This window comes from Manacus candei, unplaced genomic scaffold (assembly GCF_025592945.1).
Source record: "Manacus candei isolate 608988 ecotype Guabito, Panama unplaced genomic scaffold, ASM2559294v1 h1tg000046l, whole genome shotgun sequence".
In the NCBI taxonomy this organism is placed as follows: domain Eukaryota; kingdom Metazoa; phylum Chordata; class Aves; order Passeriformes; family Pipridae; genus Manacus; species Manacus candei.
Window position 1 is genome coordinate 1,578,117 of NW_026138094.1, and position 12,729 is coordinate 1,590,845.

At 48.7% G+C, this 12,729-nt stretch overlaps 1 protein-coding gene across 4 annotated transcripts in view; it reads left to right on the forward strand.

The window, feature by feature from the left end:
- The window catches only part of ALPK3 (alpha kinase 3), a 33,783-nt gene that overhangs the window by 7,415 nt on the left and 13,639 nt on the right, over positions 1-12,729 (forward strand). For 2 of the 4 annotated variants that reach the window (XM_051796363.1, XM_051796364.1), the window contains exons 2-4: positions 2,527-2,565; positions 5,744-5,865; positions 12,522-12,639. In XM_051796363.1, coding sequence (XP_051652323.1) covers positions 2,527-2,565; positions 5,744-5,865; positions 12,522-12,639 — 279 coding nt within the window. Of the gene's footprint in view, positions 1-418; positions 2,461-2,526; positions 2,566-5,743; positions 5,866-12,521; positions 12,640-12,729 lie in introns of those variants that run through there. The other 2 variants (XM_051796366.1, XM_051796365.1) reach the window with 2 other exon arrangements.

Here is a 12,729-nt window from a genome sequence, read left to right on the forward strand (position 1 = left end):
CAGGGCTGTGCTGGCTGCAGCATCCACGGTTTGATCTTCCTCTCTCGGGGTTTAAAACTCTAGTCTGAAAAGCAAATTTAGCATATTGAGGTTAAACTTCAGTTAATACATCATGGCCTTTTTCTTCTGATAATATCAAAGCTCCTCAAGAGACCCTCAGTCCAGCGTTCAGCGTTGTCTGAGGATGTGAAGTGAATAAAGCCCACGTTGCCTTAACACTGGGGATTAAAAAAAAAGCACTGTCAATGCTCAGTGTTTGATCACATGCATGAGCACAAGGGGTTCATGGCACTGACACCCTTCCTTCTGACTCCTCTTTTCTTTACATCTAAGCCAAGACACATCCCCATTTGTCTTATGCAAGAAATGATGATTAAAACCACACTTCTGCCTACACTAGCATTTTCCAGCAGGGATTTTGGGATCTTCCCTCAAGGGATGCCCAGGTCCTTAGTATTCCTGGAGGGCAAGAGGATGTTTTTCCCTTGCAGTGGTAAGCAAAATGATTTGGTGTTCATTTACAGTTGAGAAGTTGGTGGTTGAGACAGTTTAAGCCCATGAGTTGTGTTTCCAGCCAGACAGAGCTGCCTGGGGGCATCCCAGAGCACAAGGATGAATCTGTCCATGGGATCACCTGCAGTGGTAGTGCTTGGGAGGAGCATGGGGAGGAGGAAGCTGGATCCCTGGGAGGTCAGGACAGGGTGAGAGCAACAAAAGGTGCAGTTTGAGCTCTGAGGGTGTCTGTGAGTGATGAGGACAAGGTGAAGTGGTGATCAGTAAAGCAGGTAATGCAAAGGTGTGCCTGGCAGTGCCAGAAAGGACATGGAGCTCACAGGGATGTCACAGGTGGTGGAGCTCAGCTGGACAGACAAAGCTCTTCTGTCTGACTTCTCCCATGGGCCAACACAGCACACGAAAGATGGATTGTGTGTGATGATCGTGATGATCAACCTGTTATGGTTAATGTTTGATTTTCCCAGCTGGATAATGCCCAATCTCTGGCATCCTCTGGCTTCATGAACAACAGTTGGCACTGGGAAGGGATCAGGATTGTGTAGCTGGGGGTGGAGAGGGTGAAGCCACTGCTACCCATGTTTGCTGGGTTAAAGCTGCTCCTGAGCAGCTGTCTAAAACTTCTACTGTCTTTGCTCTCCTGAAGGAGAAGAGTCAGTGAGCCCTTCAGGGTTTTTTTCCCTGGTGTAAATGTGCAATGATTTGTGTAAAGCGTCAGGCCTCCGAGCTGAACTTTTTTTCTTCTACTCATGTAAAGGTTCTGCCTCCACCCGTGGAACATACAGTTGGCAGAAGCACTTTTCAGAGTCTCTCTGTCGTCATTTTTAGGGCAAGACTTGGAGTCCTGCTGACTTCCACGTGACTGGGACTCGCACATTTGGGTAGGAGACCTGAAGAGGTGCACCTTCAGGTGGACCTTCAGGTGGTTCTTCCTGCTGTCTTCTCTAGCACCTTCATAGAGCACTGAAGTTTGGTGGTTCACTGGTCTTCAGAGCAGAAGCTGAGAAGGTTTGATCTGTCTGCATGGACGGATGTGGGAGTCTGGTATCCTACATCCCAGAGGGGATATCTGCGCTGCAGTCATTTCTGAGGCTACATGGTGAGGCTGTTGCATAGGCACAACTATGTATCTCAGTGCAATTAAATCCCTGAGCTTACTTGCTGTTGACTAGTCAGTCCCTGGTTAGTTTTAGACTTTTGATTGCCACGTGGGTGAGCTCAGGGCCTGAGGAACTGCTTCTGACTGCTGCATGTCAATGCGCAGAGGTTGTCACACTGTCACAATCCGGCAGTGAGGCCTTTTGGCTAGGACATGAGTCCTTGAAGACACTCCCTCCAGAGAGCTGGTGACCACTGGTAAGTAGATCATCCAACTGTCCTTTGTGCAGGACTCGGATGTTTGATTTTGTTCCCTGAATCGGTTAATGTTACAACATGCTCCTGCAAAGAAAGCAAAACGTGTAGATTCTTGTAAAATCTCCTTCTGTTATTTTATTTTAATGTTTTGCCAGACCTTAGTGATTTGATTGGCAGGCTGGAAAGCCATGCGTAGTGACTAGGGAGCTATCAGCTTCTCCCAGGAGCTGTCCTTGGAAGCACAGAGGGCACCCAGCTCAGGCCACCTGCTTGCCATCAGAGAAGGGGGGGGGGTCCCAGTCCAGACTCCCTCCTGCTGTTTAATTGGACACCTCCCCGGGGGGAGTTGCCTGCTTTGAGCACAACGCTGGTGCATGGAAGGCTCAAGGTGCTGCTTCTCAGAAACCTACTTGTATAAACGTCCTGACACTGGTTCTCTGCGGTTAACGACCATTTCATTTTTACAGCCTTTGATTTCAATTCACAATGTGGCTTGCTCGTCCTGGCAGGCAGCCTAAGGCAGCTGTACCTTCTTTAAATAGGAACTCTGACCTCTGCAAAACGACTCATCATTAATACGTCTCTGTAACGGTTTGTTTATTTCAGCTCCTTTCCATGCTTCTCTCTCTAATGGTTTTTATGCTGTTTTTTGCTTAGCTTATCAAGCAGCAGATTCTGTCCCTCCAGTTTAGGAAGGTAAAACTGCGTTGCATTAAACTGTTCTGACCAAACACTTTTCTGAATCTGCCTGCACATGACTAACCTGTAGTGCTTTGGTACTAATTAATTAATCAGTCGAGAGACCTGAAGTGATCTAACAGCCTCATTCTGCATGACTGGATCCCTAATACTTTCTTGAACTGCAGACAGAAAAATGAATGTTCATTGTAATTTCTGTATTAAGGTGCAAGAAATATTCCTCTTTTTTAGCCAAAGGTTGGGTGTTCAGCTACTTCTTGATATTAAAGTGAGACTTCCATACAGAGACATTAAAAATTGGATATGCCTGCCCTGAGACTTTTAGGAAAGAGATTTTCTTCCCCCATCCCCCACCACTGTTGTGAGTATCCTCATTCACTTGGACTCTGCCCCAAAATGCACTTGTACAGCTGTACTTTGCCTTTGGCAAAAGAACACATTTGGAAATGCACTTGCATTGCTGGTGTGCTGCAACGGCAGGTAGAGGAATGACTGTGGAGGGAAAGGCCTCTCCTGAACACCCCTGTAGCTGTGGGATTGCTAACCAAAAAGTCAGAAAAAGAAAATCATGATGAAGAGGAATACACTTCTGGAATCTCCTTCTCCAGCAGGCTTTTGTATGGAAATCCCTCTTTAATGTGAAAAGGCTACTGAATTGCTAGGGTTCCTTCCTAGTCTCCAGGGCTTTTTCTGCCCCAAGGATGCAGCTCCAGGAAGGCCCGGAGGAAAAGCAGCTGGTGCTTTGTGTCGAATTCCTTGAATACTCTGAATTACTCGTTTAGAAAGCAATTTGAATTGGACAAGCCTCTTTGCAGCTGGAATGAGTCAGCTGAGAGCCCCACAGTGCCCAGCATCCAAAACCCCTGTGGCCAACACAATGGTTTCTTTGAAAGACTCAATAGACCTTCCAGGCTTCCTGCCAAGTGTCATTGGGCAAGTCTCTGATTCGTCTGCTGAGCCTGTGGAGCCCCCAGCTCCTGGCCACGCTGCTTTCCTAAACCATTCAGTAGCCTTTGCTGTATTTCACTTGGTTGTGGGATTTGCACTGAGTGGACCAGACTTATTCCTGGTGCTGCCTGCTGGTGGCGTGGTGCTGGGATTAAACTGGGTCCTGAGTGTCACTGTGTGTGTGTGCATCACTTGATTTTTAAGATGCTGACCCAGTTGCTCTCCTGCTGGGGTATGAAATTTCATTGATGCTTGGGAAGTTCCTTTATGTGGATCTAAAAGGCATTTACTGGTATGGGACTGGGGGTCTGTATTTTGAAGGGATAATCAAAACCCTACCAGTAACTGCCTTGGTATTGGATTGTCTGCCTTGCTCTGTGGAAATGGGCATTTGGGCATTTTTTTCTCTTGGGGTTGGACTTTGGGAAGGTTTCTCTGGTTTGAAACAGCTTTTGACTCCCACAGCCCTTTCCTGGCCCCACAACTGTGTGAAGAGTTGCTTACCAGGACCAGTGTCCTGTGGACCATTGGTTTCCACAGAAAAGAATCTGAGCAGTGGAATCTGTTTTTTTACCCCATCCCACACGTATGTTTGGATACAGACAGTGCTTATAACCTTCATACAGTAGATGAGTCAGGTTTGCAACAGCCTGAGCTTCCCCTGTCCCTTACCCAGCACAAGGTGCCTGGGAGTTGGGTGAGACTCCAGCTGCATTCCAGTGGTTTGTTACTCAGGGATTCATCTCCCTGTGTCTCTTACAAACCCATTCTAGCAGGAAGTCAGAGTGAAAATCATGACACTGCAGCCTCCAGGTAAGTTTTCAGGGTGGATGGAACAGGCAGTTGCTGTGCCTGGAGCTCTCCTGACACCTTCAGCCATGTCTGCTCAGTCCCTGTCAGTGCACCTGCCCTTGCTGGTTCACGCTAAATGTGGGGTTTTCTGGTTTTTTCTCAACAAGTTTGCTTCTTTAGCAGGTAGAGCATGAGTAGCAGCAGCACCAGCATCCTGCCTGCAAGCCAAGGGCTGCTTGTGAGGCCGGGGTCCTCCTCGTGGAGCCCCCACCACGTGCTCTGAGCCCTTCTGCTCGTGGTGGAGCTGTGTCAGGAGTGGTTTGGGGGGTTGTTCCACCCCTTGCATGTCTCTAGAAGCTGATCACTTGTTTAAGGAATGTCTTTCACTGCTAAAAATTATATAAATAGAGCTGCCAGCTACAGTTCTCTTGTAATATCTGCTGTTTCTGCCAAGATCCTTTTGCTTGAGACCATGGGGTCCCCTCTCCTACTGTAAACATGTAGTGTTTTAATTGCAGAGGGAAAAATTAAATAAGAAGTTCTTAGTTTCCAAGAGTCTCAGAGCATTATCTGAATGAAGACCCAAGCTGGAATTTATTTAAGAAAGCCCAGATCTTCTGGGACCTCCCTTGGTGATGCTTTAGCAGGGTTGGCAATGCTGGATGAATACAGTGATTTATTGCTCTCATTGAACAGTGCTGAAATATCTGGGAAATTCAAGGCCCACTATGGAGCTTCACAGATTGCACTGATTGGATAGTTCTGGCTATTTGGGTATCCCAGCCTAAACTTTGAGGTCAGTGCCTGAGCTCAAGGAGTAGGGACTGTGAGTCCTACCTGCAGCAGTGAGAGGTTAGGCAGCAAATGGATGCCAGCTTCCCAGCTAATTCCTGAGCACAGAAAGCTGCCAGCCAGGCTCAGTCTCCTTCAGTGAGCTATCCCACAACTGCCAGCTTTTCTTAATTCTCAGACAGCTGCTGTGTTCTTGATATGTATTCAGTTCACACTTGGCCTAAAATGACATAAGAATTCTTCAGAAATAAAGAAAAATCCCAGTGAACAGAACAGCACTTGAAACACTGACGGTTCAGAAATTACTTTGTTAGGTCTGGCCCTGAGCCTGCTGACTGGCCAAAGAGATGTTTTGTTGTAATAAAGAACTAAAATGGTTCTTGACATTCATTGCCCCGATAGCCATAAGGGCTAAGACAAAGGGAATGTCTCCCAAATGACACTTTAAATTGCCAGTCATCTTAGGAGGGAGAAATCAGTCAAATGCTCTGACACTGGACTGGACTTATGAGCAAGTGTAGGGATGATGGGAGGGAAGAGGGCACGTACAACAAGAACAAAGGCTGCTGAGATGAGACAGAAAGCAGACCCTTTGATTTTTCTGGTGCTTTGATCTCTAAGAAATGCTTCTTGAATCTTCCAGGAGCACCTTCTGCGCAATCATTTCTCAGCTGACGGAGGAAACACAGCCACTATTTGAAACCACTATCAAATCCCGTTCTGTGTCCGAGGACTCTGATGCTAAATTCACGTGCATAGTGACAGGTAACAGTGTCTTCAGTGAATAACCTGGTCCTGCCTCATCTGCTGGACTTGCACTAGTTAAACTCTGCAGCAAGTGGTAACAAGGATAACAAGCCCACTGTTGTCAGACTGCTAAGTAAGAGATTTGGCAATTGCATGATGATTTTAGCTTTAACTTAAGGGAGGGGGGAAACACCTGAGAGTGTAAAGAGGCAAAGACATAAGCTAACATCTCAGACAAGGCAAATGAAAGGCCAGAAAATGGAATATGCTGGTTACTTCTTGGACCAGCTACATTTTATTGTCCTAATCTCGCTTCCTCTCTAATCCTGGACACCTTAACTCAGGAATGTGCAGTTTTGAAGACTAAGGCTATTGTACTGGAGCCGACTTTGTCTGTCTTTGCTGGCTGTAGATGGTTAGAGCGTTTGTATCAGTGATAAACTTTTGTGTCTGTCAACATCTGAAATAAAAGCTGCTCCTTTTGGGCAGGAAGGGGTTAAGCCAAAAAAGAGGAGGAGGAGGGAGAGGCTGAAAAAGAGGACTGCTGCTAAGAAATTGTGGTGATGTGGCATGGCAGTGCATTGGTGTAGAGGCAAGGGGCTCCTTTGCTGATGAGATGTTGTTCTTTAAGTATTGATGCTCTAAAACCTCTGCTCTCTGTGGTATGTACCTGTGGTCCTTCCTGACCTCGTCTATGTTAATTATTCTGTGACATGTTACTCAGTGAGAGACATTAAACAAGTTTGTAAATTTTAGAAGGAGAGTATCCTTCTCCAGTGAGCCTCTTAGGCACAAGACCAAGGATTTCCTAAGGAAATCTAGTTTGCCATTAGAAACATGCTGGAAGTAAGCTGTGCACCAGGAAGCACAACCTGAGCCCTCTGAGAGCTGCTGGCTTTGAATTCTTGGCTTTTCTCGCACAGCTTCCCTTGTTCTGCAGGTCTGACTTTCTGAACTTGCAGGGGTACAACTGATATATTGATGTTATTGAGGCTTAACTTCAGCAGACCCCCTCTTGCTCGAGGGCTGTGCTAGGGAGATGTCTCCAAACCATGCTGTTTGGGGATTCATTAGAAGGGCTCTTCCCAGTTAAAGCTTTCTGAAAGCAGAAGTTTGACATATTGTGCAGTACCATGGAACTCACCATTCTGCAAGTGTCAGAGGTGGGAAAATGTTTAGATATGTTGGGAAATCCAGAGTAATAGTCCTGGCTTCCCTCACTGGCTTAAATCTTTACTAGCTGCACCTTGAAGTTGATGGGTCACTCCAGTGAGCTCCATCTGTTTCTAGTGACTTGCACCAGGTGGAAAACTTGACCTGATACTGGCTTCATTTTCTACTCAATGGTCAATGAGTCTCTTCAGCATGTATCGTGGTATTTTTGTTTGGTAAACTAGGCTGGGGGATGTCTTTATGCACTTCAATTAATAAACCTGTAAAACTAGGAATTTTCGTGGAAATGTTCTTAAAATCAGCCTGGACATATGGGCAACTCCTGCACATGGTCCTATGGGCTGCTTTAGGAGCTCAGGATCTCTTTGGGAAAGAGGGGCAGGAGATGGGATGCTTCCTCTTGACTGCAGGGTCTGGTCAGTAGCTCAGGTATCTCACCCTGCCGTGATGTTTGCGATCCACTGGGAGATGTTACTGGGAGAAAGGAAGTGGCAGTGGCATCCCTGGCCAGTGACCAGAGTGGAACCAGTTCAGTCCCAGCACTGTGGCTGGAGTCCAGGGACACTTTGGTGGAGGCAAAGGGCAGACAGTCAGCTGCTCCTGTTTTGACGCTCAAGACACAAATATGGATATGTGACCTACAATGATACCTTAACTTTTTTTGCTGCTTCTTGACTAAGAATGAGAGTTACAGGGCAGTCCCACATCAGGGAACACTTGGACTAGGACTGGGCATGTCCTAGGAAGGCAGAAAGATGCAAGTGTTTGAGGAGCCAATCTCCAGAATGTGCTGAGTGGTGCAGGCAAGGAAAAAGCAGGTCAGGCAGAGGCGGGTTCCTAATGCTCTCAGGAGGTGGCACAAACCCTCCTTTCCTGCTGTTGCCTAGTTCTGCCTGCTGCTGGTGTCCCTACTACATCTGATTTGATTGTTTTGGGTCAAATCCTGCATCAGTTATGACATGTTTTCTTTTTTTAGACAAAATTAGTTCATCGTTTGTTCTCTGAGAGGTGTGAAAAATGGAACATTTCCATTTACTGTGCAGCTTCACCCCATGTCTCTGCACCAAGTGTTTTCCTTGGTGGGTATGTCTGGACTTTGGGACCTCGAGTGCCATCACAGATCCTTCCCAGTGAGTGGATATTGGGCTTCTCTCTTCAGAGTGGCTCTTAGTGGAGCTACAAGGATTTTCCAGCTTTTCAGCCATTTCTATATAGCGTTGGCTGGGAAGGAGGGATGTTGGCTGATGAAATGGGGAGGCTTGGATGAAGGTACCTGGGTTTGTGGCTGCCTTGTTAGGGAATGAGTCCAACCAGGAGAGGTGATGGCTGGATCCAGCCAAGACCATCATATGTCAGTGCCAGCCCACTGTTGTAGAGCTGCCTCTTCAGTGCTGTTTCGACCCTCCTTAGGCAAGTTCAACCCCTGTGACCTGGCTTCCCAAATCATCAGCTCAGGGGTTCAAGCCCATCAGTGCCTCCATGGTTTTATTATGAGTACAGAGGGGAAGAGCACTGGGGTAAGGTGAGTAGGCAGTCACAGACTTAGTGGAAGAGGATTTTAAGGATAAAGGAGCTTAACTTGTTGCATCTGTGGTGGTCCTCTGAGGGAAGTGTTTGAAAGATGAGAGTGAAGTGCTTGGATGAAGGATGTCTGGAGAAATGCAGGAGGGGTTTGGAAGTGGGGTAGTGAGTACAAGAGCAGAGAGCAGGCTACTGGGAGATGAGGATGTTTGGGTTTGGGGCAGCCAGGACAAGAGAAAGATGGAGAATGAGCACTGCCCACAGGCTGGTGCCATGGCAAGCTACTGCCCTTTGTATCTGTCCCTCCTGCCAGCATTGCTAGAAACTTTGTCTTCAGGTGCTGGGGAGGTTTAAATCCATGAAGCCAGAAAGAATGAGATCTTACCATGAATTTTATTCCCCAAACTGCCTGAAATTCCTACTCCACGTAGCTTGTGTAGAGCAGAAACAGGAAACTGTGGTGATTACGTGTAATGGTTCTAAAATCTTACCACCTTCATTTCAGAAGACTTAACACTCCCCACTTTCCTGCCCCCAAAAAATCAAAAGAAAAGTTACTTTAAACAGAGCTGCTCTGGGTGATTTTGGATAGATATATTAAGAACTGTTTTGGATAGATATGTTAAGAACTGTTTTGGATAGATATTTTAAGAACTGTTTTGGATACGGTCACCAAAGCTTTGAAGACTTCTCAGATTTTAACAGCTTTCAGAAAGAGAATGTTTGATCTAAACCTGGCAATCTCCATGAAAAAAAAAATCCTTGCTCTGAAAAGTCTCCTGGATCCTGTGATGGCTGGAGCAATGCTGCTGGAAGTCACGCTTCCCTAAAGGCTTTTGCTAGGCCCGAAGATGTGCGGGGGATGCCTGATCTCCTCCCCGGAGCACCCGGCACCGCTCCGTCTGCAGCAGCAGGGCTCGGGCTGGGGCAGGCAGGGGACGAGCAGCTGGCAAATCCCTCCGGCACCATCTGCACGGGGGTCTGCAGCAGTGGCAGATTTTTGAAGGACGAGTGCTGATTTATGCTCAGGGTGTCTCATGCTAAGGGTGGGCATCTGGTGCCCTGCAGTATGGCAGTGCCCACCGATGGAGCCCTCGGCTCCACCCCGTGCTGTGGTTTCAGGGGATGTGCCAGGAGTGATGCCTGCCCTCTTTCCGCCTCCCCCCCCCACACCCCGACCGGGGGAGTTCATTCACTCAGCAGCCGGAAGATGGATGCCTGCAGCGTCAGCAGCAGCTCCCCTCCCCATGCCAGGGAGCCCCGTCCCTGCACAGGCATCTCTCCATCCCCTGCTTGGCTCAGGTTACAGCCTCTGGGGAGGGATGGATGGTGTTTGGACAGGCAGCTGGGGCCACTGTCCCTACGTGGGAGGTGGGAAGCCTTTCAGCATCCCTCTGCCTGCAGACTTCTAGCCCGCACTTGCCTGCAGCTCCTCTTGGCTGCAGGACGGGAGCGTGCAGTGGGAGCTGGTCCCTCCCTGCCTGCACTGGGCTGGCACGGCTGTAGCCCCTCGGAGGGAGCAGGTATCCTCAAGGACACAAGTGCTACAGGTCAAACGGACTTTAGGCTTAGCAGGAGGAAAAGCCTTTCCTCGAGGCACTGCACAGTTATGGAAAGCACAGTTCTTTCCGGCAGATGTCAGCTGGGAATGGAAATCAGCTGCAGAGGCCACGGGGGGACATCACAGGGCTTCTCGGAAACGATCTGCTGGCAGTTCCCGGAATGAAGGGCTGGGCTGTGATAGCTGCCCGTAGGGTATTAGGAAAATCAACCCGCCGGCTCCCTGCGGTACAGACCGTGGGGGCCTCCCGAAGGACTTGCTTGTGGAACAGCCTTTGGGAAGGGTTGGATTGCTCTTGGCAAAATGTGAGCTTTGCATGGAAATTGTTTTTTTCATCACCCCTGGAGCAGAAAGAATCCATCACAGGCTCATTCAGCCCAAGGTCCTGCTGCCAAGTATAGCCAGTAGCTAATATTTTATGGAAAATATAAGCAACAGTATCAATCCCTGATGATCCCATCACCGGAATACTCTCATGACTTTCTCTCTCCAGTTCCCAGTTTAGGGCTCATTTTCTTCAGCCTCAAGTACCTGAGGGCACATCTCTAGAAACTGTTTTGGGGGTGGTCAGAGCAGCAGCAAAAAACAGGCTGTGGCAAGAGGTAAGGATGGAGAACCATGCAGGAAGGGCTTTGGGAGAAAGTCGTGGCTTGGCTTCCTGCAGATGAGGAGGAACAAGGCACTACCCAACGGAAAGCCAAAGCTGCTGGTGGCAGCAGTGGGAGCAGAATGAGGCAGCAAAGCATGTGGGAGATGCAGGGGCAGTGAGGATGGATAGAGGGGGTGCTGGGACAGTGCAGAGCAAAAGACCTCAGTGAGGGAGGAAAATAATAGAGTAAAATCCGGTCTGTGGAGGTGTTTGGGCCATGGGGATGGCTGCTGCTCATGGAGGAGAGCAAGAAAGGAAAACTTCTCTGAGACTATTTTCCCAACCCTGTCTGGTCCCAGTGGGCTAAATCCCTCCAGAGGACCAGGGGCCAGAGGACACTGGGGAGCCCCACAAGCAAGGGATGTGGACAGAGAGTGTTGCAGAAGGGCAGATTGGGGCAGAGGAACCAAAGCAGTACATGAGATTTGGCATACGCTGCTTTTCTGGAAAAAAGGCATTTTGGATTGGCCAAAACCTGGGTGAATTCCTGCTGATATGTCTCTGCTACTAGACTTTCACTCCTGCTATAGGACCTTCATAGGAACGGGAGTAAGCTGGGCTTAGGCATTGCTATGGGCTGCCAGCATCTCTGGCTGGTGCAAGGAGGAGGTTTGGGGTCCTGGTCAGCCTTGAAACCTGTGGGTTGGCAACTGGGAAGTATCCAGGATAGGTAGGGAGTGTCCTGTCTCTGCCCTGTCACTACTCCAGAGTCATTGAGTCTGGACACTTTGGATATTCCTGGAAAGTCCTGACTGGCCTCATGCCAGGGATGTCCATAGGAGCTGAACCCCCTTGCGTTCTGGGATGCTGGGGGCTGGTGGGGTGAGCCCTGGGGACTGGTGGAGGTGCCGAACTCCCTTCCTTTGGCCACAGGGAAAGCCAGCAGGGACATGTGCAGAAGATAAGTCTTGAGTGCCTGCCTTGGGGCTTTGAACAACTGCTGAGCATATTGACTATAGCTGAGACATGACGTGATCATTGAAACTTCCATCCTGTGTCTTGGGAGTTGGCTTGGCTGTGCCAGGAGCCCTGTGTGAAGTGCAGGAACTCATGCTGCCTGCTGGCTTGAGCAGTTTTTACATGAAAGCTTCTCTTACTCTGAGCTAGAGCTGTTGTGGGTGAGCGCTGAGGGCTGTGGCTAGCACTGGTCCATGTGGGACTCACATGCTGATCCAACACTGCTGCCAGTGGTGGGAAACGTGGCTGTGTGCCCGGCCTGCTGGCCAGCCAGTCACACACATCATGATGTCATTCTACTGAAAAGGCAGGTGACATCTGTTGTCAAGTGACATTTGTAGGACACTGAGCTGACTGTGATGCAATCAAGGTTGTTTCTGTTCAATGGAAAGTTTCAGATCAACTTACAGGCTGTGACACCATGTGAAATGCTGAGAGCTCCATGGAAGGGAGAGCTGTTCTCCAACCATAGCCTTGGTCTCATCAAAACATCCCTCTTCACATAAAAGTGACGGAATGCTCACCTTCTCCTCCTGGCCAGTGTTACAGGAGATGAGCGTGTGATCCACACTCCTCTGTTCAGGAATGAAGTGCTGGTATTTTTTTCTCAAAAATAGCCCTATTCCTAAGAGTGATAAAAGTCTGAGATAAGCCCATCAAGTTTCCGTTGTTTGTTTCTGCTGTGTGATTTAGGAATGTGGTGAGCCCAGAATAGCATCTGTCCTGGTCTGCTGGAGCGTTTTGGTTTGCTGCTGATACCAGGCTGGCTGTACTCCTGGCTGGAATGTTTCACACCCTCCATCTCCTCCCCAGGGTTCCCGCAGCCGGAGGTGACATGGTACAAGGATGATGAGGAGATGGATCGCTACTGTGGCTTACCCAAGTACGAGATATTCCGTCATGGAAATCGCCACACCCTGCAGCTGTACAAGTGAGTAAAGGAGCTGGAGAGGGGCTGGATTTGGTGGTGGAAGCTCTGAGTGTGTTCTCAGTAGCTGGAGGAGCTGTCAGCAGTGATGTC